Source organism: Merops nubicus, unplaced genomic scaffold, assembly GCF_000691845.1.
Source record: "Merops nubicus isolate BGI_N331 unplaced genomic scaffold, ASM69184v1 scaffold51767, whole genome shotgun sequence".
Taxonomy (NCBI): Eukaryota; Metazoa; Chordata; class Aves; order Coraciiformes; family Meropidae; genus Merops; species Merops nubicus.
In genome coordinates, this window is record NW_008620629.1 from 300 (window position 1) to 6,809 (window position 6,510).

The window sequence follows — 6,510 nt, forward strand, 5'->3', positions numbered from 1 at the left end:
GCTTTCTCTGCTTATTGAGATTGATCAGATGCCTGAGTTAAAGCAGCAATTGAGAAGGTTCAGATTAGAAAATGTTTTCTGCTTTGTCTCTTTTAAGCCACATGAATTGTTGTCTTTATCTCTCTCTCTCTTTTTTTTTTTTTAAGCTAAAATTTTACTGTTGTCTCATCTCTTTGTCATTCAGGAGTACAGAAAAAATTACTCATTTTCCCAAAACTACGTTGCTTGAATTACTACTGTCAAGGCTGTTAATGATGGTTTTTATTAATCTGCCTTATATTTATTCTGATCATGACTTTGCCAACAGACAAAACTGTGTTATTCTGTTGCCACCTCGGCTGGCTGCCTGGGGGCTCCTGGCAGATGGAGAGGTTCCCAAGGAGGTTTTTGTTCCTGTCCAGGATGACTCTTGCTTTAGCGACCAGACTAACGGCGCTCCTGCAGATTCACAGCGTTGCAGGATGAGCCACTGGTCTTGGGTGGCTTCTCATAAAGTTGTTTACCCTAGAAAACCATCTCATCCTGCACATTATGGCGTTGATTTAATCTGTTTTCCTGCTCACCAATACGTCATACAGACAGGAATAAAACAAAAGTGGTTGGTTTTTTTTTTGTTGTTGTTGATTTTTATTTATTTTTCCAGTAGAAAAAGGAACTAGACTGAAGGTTGAGAAGGATTTCAGTATTGATTTCCTGTGAAACCATCTTTTTCAAGTCCACAGTCAGTCCTGTGGGAGAAAAAATCTTCATCCCAACATGATTATGGTGTGCCATGGTAGACTCAGCTGCACATAGAATCAGCTTCCAGCAGCATTATCAGGGTCAAGAGCAGCAATGTGACTGTTTCACTGCAGTCTTATCATTAGTGAAACTTCTTATCTGAATGCCTTTAATTCCTCAGGACGTGGAGTCCCACTTGGGCTTTGAAGACAAACATGAAATCATGCCCTTCCAGCACAAGAATGGTCCCTCTGTCACCACTCTGCTCCCTACCTGGTCTGGACAGTCTGCTCTGCAATAGCTGAGATTTTTTAGTAGTAGATATTTTTGTAGCTCTGTCTAATAACTCCTGCTTTGGAGCTGCCTGTGTTGGAAACCATCCTGACCTTCCAATCTCAGTGGTGCTTGTAGATGACAGTCATCGTGGAGCCATCACCATGGTCACCTGCTGGCTTATTGCCTGTGTCTGTCCCCCAGTGAGAGGGAGCAATTTTGGGAGAGAAAAGACAAATCTTAGTGCAGACAAATCTCTTGCAACCCGTGAAAGAGAAGGGAGCACAGCCTGGTTCCAGGTTATTGGGAAATTGGTGTAAAAGAAAAAGCATTTGAGACCTGAATGGCCTCTCTTGTCAGGTGCATTTGTAGCTGTCAGAAACTGGGAGGCCTGTTGGAGGGTGTCATCAGAGGGGAGAAAGGAGACTCATCCACAGCCTGTCAGGGCTCAAACCTCTGTTCTCAGAATAAAAATCCTGTTCTCAGAATAAAAATCCTGTTCTCAGAATAAAAATCCTGCTTTCAGAATAAAAATCCTTTCTTGGGAAGCTGAAAATTATTTTTCTCTCTTTGCTTTCACTGTTTTTTTCTGGCCAATGCCTTCACTCCCTGACTGAATCTGGTTTTAAAACCTTGATTCCTCACCGTGTATTTCACTCGCTTCATGGAGCTTTTCAACAGAATAAATGTTTAATGTCTGTTTTTGCCTTCAAATTAGGGAGCAAACATGACCAAGATGAACTGCATCCTGTTAACCACCTGCCTGGTGCTGCTGGCTTTTTGTAGTTCTGGTGAGTATAAAGGAGGTGTCTTCCTGATGTGATGTTATGAAAGGGCTGAGAAAATAACAAAAAAAGGCCTGAGAAGAAAAAAAAAACAAGAAGAAAGGTCTGGATGATTTAATGCCACGTTGAGGAATGACAATAACAAAGCAAGGCTGAGCTGCTGTTGCAGATTGTCTTTGGTCAGAAGAGGGAACTGGGTGCAGAGTATGGTGCTGCTTAATATGGCAGCAGAGTGTTGTGCTCTGCTGCTAGGAGACTGGCTTGCTGCTGTATAAATTGGGAACTAGGTGTATAGCACAAGAGAGAACTGAGATGAGATGATAAAGGGCCAGAATCACATTCTGCTGACAGTGTCCCCTCTGTCCTTTTGGAGAGGGCAGCCTTTACGAGCAGGTAAAAGCAGCAAGTGTTTAATAGATTGTTCTGCAGGCACATAAAGGGAAGTGCTCTTAAAAATGATGTTGAATGCTTCAAAATCTTCCTTTCAAAATGGCCAGCCTCGATTTGTACACTGAAAAAAAAGCTGGCAAATTTTAGCTTGTCTTCAGTTTAATAACCAGGCATATGTTCTGGGACAGATGCAGATAGCGAGTCTTGGGTTGGTTGGGTTTTTTTTTCCTTTTTAATGCTGTTTCAGTGGTTTATTACTCAGCAGAGAAACCTTTGTCTTCTTAGGTTATGCCCTAAGGTGTTACCACTGTGAGAACAGCCCTTCCTTGTGCAAGACCAACAGTACTTGCTTACCGATTGAAGATACTTGCCTGCAGATGAAATTTGGTATGTATTCTGTCCTACAGACCTAAAATAAACAGCCTTGTATCAGTTTTCATTGCCTGCAACACTTCTCATCTGGCCTTAGCAGGCACTTCAGAGCCTCACTCAAACACATACTTTTGAAGGTCATACTTTTGATAGCCAAGCCACTGATAAAGCTATTTATGATTTAGATAGCTGATTTGTACTTGTGCAAGTCCATACACAGATATCTAGATATCCAGATTAAAAAAAACCAAACCACCCCAGCACCCAAGGGAGCTGGAGAAAAATAGGAGACAGCACTGACTTTAAAATACAAAACCTTTGCCCTGAATTTGTTAGACTTTAAAAGCAGATAAATCATGTGTAACCCACAAAATAAACCTGCAGGTGAGGACTTGGTCGTTTAGGAATTGACACTTAAAATAAGTTCTTTTCCTGAGGGTGAAGTGACCTGCATCTCAGGAAGATGGTCAAAGATATTCAGGGCATAGAGTTACTGCTCTAGTTATCAAATAACATTTAAATAATATTTTTACTACCATGACAGGAATCCCATTGTAAAAAGCAGAAGCACTGAGTGACCTGAAATAATCTGCTTTTCCAACTGGTTCCCTCTGCCTTAAAAAGACCTGGGCTGGTTTTGGGCAGTGGGAACCCAGATGGGGTGGGACTGTTGAGTTTCTTGGTATGGTCCCTGCTAACTCTTATGATTTGGTATGGAGGAAGGAAGCATCTAATGCTGCTGGACCAGAGTGCTGCCTGCATCCTAAGGGATTTTCTCTTTTGCTGCCTCCCTTAAGCCTACACCTTCATGAGCACAAACTGTGCAAGCGTGCAGCCTACAGTGGTTGTCCACTGTCAGAGGCGGGAGTGGAGTACTTGAGGTGTCAAGCCAGGGAAGGTGGACAACCAGGTGTCTGATCTCTGGTGTCATGGGAAATGAGTGAGAAATAGGAGGACCTTCCTGCTCTTCAGGCTCTGTCTTCTGCATGTGGCTTCTGGAAGTGAGGCCAGTCCGACCTAATGGGACTTGTCTTCAGCACAAAAACTAGCTTGAGGTACTGGACTTGCTCTGGGCTTTGTGGAGAGAACATCTGTGCTGTAGGGCAGTGCAGGAGCAATGCCAGTGGAGCTAGAGGGTGATGCACCATCCTTCCCTGGCAGGAGCCCCAGAGGAGGCATCACTCAGACTCCACCCAGCATCTCCCAGTGGGTCATTTGGGCTGAACTGGAAGCACTGGTGAGCTTGAGCTAGAAATCTTTCTGAGCCTTTGGCTAAGACCTAGCAGAGAGTGCTGGGGAGGCAGCAGGCGTGGCTGGCTGTGGCTGTTTGCACTGAATTCCTAGCAAAGGCAAATTTGGAAACTCCTAAACTCTTGAAAGGAAGCTAAAAAAGCAAGTACATGGCAGTCCAGGCAGTGATTCTCTTTCCATACCAAAAGGGGTGTTATTTTCAACAGTCTCTTAATCTCTTAAATTTTTAATTTTTTTTTTGGTAGGTAAATTGAGAACTTCCTCCTGCTGGAAGACGTCCCAGTGCACTGTGAATGACATTGCTGAGTTCTTCCAGCTGGATAATTTTGATTTCTTCTGCTGCCAGCACGACCTGTGCAATGACAGCACAATGACCAGGGTTAACCAAGCAGCCTTCAGTATTGCCTCTGTGGTGACCATGTTCTGGATGCTTCTGTAAGAGCCCTGATTTGTGTGCTGTCCTTTCCAGCTGAAACGATACGAAATCATTAACTCCTTTCTGAATTGTCCTTTTTGCATTTTCGGTTCCTAACTGTGGGCAGAAGCATTGCCTATGGGTTTCAAAGTGGGGTTTGTGAGGTTCTCTCTGTTAGATCACTGTCTGCACTCGTGGGGAGGAGATGTGCTTTGTTACCAGTGACAGGGAATTTGGGTATTTTGGCCTGGCCCTGTTCATGGGGAGAAGAACTTGTGAAGTAGTGTTGTCTTGTGGAGAAGCTGGGCAGATAATTTCTTACCATCCCAGAAACTAATTATTTTTGGTTGGCATTTCTACTGGGTTTCTTTTATTTTTTTTCCCCTTAACAAAAGCAGGGTTGGATCATAACTATGAACTGCTGCAGCCTTCATGATGAGAAAGGAAACATTTAGTTTCAAGGGATGTAGACTGTTTCCATCACTGTAGCATTTGTTTTCCTTCACAAGCCAAGGATGTAACCTTGTAAGTACCATTATTTTGGGAGAAAGTATCTACAGTTCAAAAACCCAAATCAAAATAACACCTTCAGTGAGAAACACTTTTTTTTCTATTCCTGTGAGCATGCAGGCAACACATGCTAGGTTCTTTTTTTCTCTTTTTTTTTTCCTTATACTTTACCCATGTCTAGGATTTAACTAAGCATGTGCTTTGCACTGAGTATTTATTGGTATACTGAAAATTGTTTATAAGATGCTAAGGAAATGAAATGGCACCTCTAGTTTATTTGCCCACGCAGTTTGCTTTTGGGTTTTGTTGAAAAGTGATGTGTAAACTTAACCCTTCAAGCTTCCACCTAAGAGTATTAAACAAAACCTTGCAGAACTTTCTATTTTGACTTTTATGCAACTCTATAAATGCCAATTAAAAAAATATACATGTATTTATATAGCATGAATAAAAAATGCTTGGTTTCTATGTGTAAGAGGTCTGGAGCTGAAATACTCTGTACGTGGCTCTGCCTCAGTGGTGGAGACAGACTTTTGATACTTCTCTGGTTTGTAGGGACTCTCTCAGTCAGCTACAATGTCAGATTCTCTTCTGGAGCTCCTGGCAGGTCCCTGCAAGAGTCGTGGTCCATAGCCAATGGCACATTCTGTCTGAGGACCCTTGCTTGTGCTGTGCAGGGTGCCAGTGACACCAGTTCACCCAGTCATAACAAGGGTGTTACTCCAAATCCGTGATGTATTCTGCAATGTATCTTTTGGTTAAGCTTATCTTACCCATGGAGGCATCCTGGGATCTCTCTGATCACTCCAAATATGGAAGTCATCCTGTCTTTGATTAATAAAAATGTCAAAAAAGGAAACGTGGGGAGTGTGGTTATTTATGGGCATGCAGTTTACAGCTGGTTGTAGCAAGTCGTTCTAACTTCTAATATCTGTTTCAGGAGGGAAAATAGTTACATATGATACTAGCCAGGCTGGAAATGATTTTAACAGAAACTGTTGGCTTGAAGTGTGTGGCTAGGCTGAAGAGAAGGCCTTTCAGCTGCTATTTGTGAAGCCAGACAACTGGAAAACAAGCTTTTTCTCCTCTCACAGACCTGCACCTGATGTGCGTTCTCAACCCAGCAGGTACCAGAAATGGTGCTTTGATGTTGCACTAGGAAGAGGAAAGCAGCCCCTGATTTCTCACTCTCTTGTCCTTCCATCTTATTTCCCAGCTGATTAACAAAAGCAGACACTTAGAAGCCAGTAATTTCTGCACAGTGACTTTTCCCACTGATGTGCCACCATTTGTCAAGCTCGTGCTCATTTCAGTGGCATTGAAGCACTGACTCAATACACACGTGGGGGAAGGTTTGTGGCAGAGAAGGTATCTTGTGTTAGACAAGCTGATAGATGCCTTATGCTTAAACCATCTTAGTTGCAGCATTTTTTTCCTCTATTATATTGTCAGTTCTCTCTTTTGATGGTTGGCACTTTTAAACCTGTTTTATTGCTTGGGTATGTAGAAGATTATTTTTCATAAGCTCAAAAGAATCTCTGTATTTTATCTGTCTGATAATAGTTTGAACAGTCACTTTTAATGTTTGTTTTTTGACAGCCTTGAACACTTTCTTGTCTAATCTATCATATTTTTCCTTCCTTTGTGTTCTAGAAGCAGCTTGAGCAACAAGTCCTTGTGTCTGTGCTCTAGAAGGACACTGCTTTTGTAAAGATCAGATTATTTCTTGTGCTGAGAATGCATGTAGCAAAGTAAAAGAATTTGCAATGATGGCAAACAACTTTAAAGAGTTGA

The 6,510-nt window shown here is 42.3% G+C and overlaps 1 protein-coding gene across 1 annotated transcript; it reads left to right on the forward strand.

The window, feature by feature from the left end:
* Window positions 1-1,729: 1,729 nt before the first annotated feature.
* CD59 (CD59 molecule, complement regulatory protein) lies at window positions 1,730-4,230 on the forward strand. The gene is made up of 3 exons (XM_008944157.1): window positions 1,730-1,784; window positions 2,454-2,555; window positions 4,037-4,230. Exons 1-3 carry the CDS (start codon window positions 1,730-1,732, stop codon window positions 4,228-4,230), a joined length of 351 nt encoding a protein of 116 aa, XP_008942405.1.
* The last annotated feature ends 2,280 nt before the right edge of the window (window positions 4,231-6,510 follow it).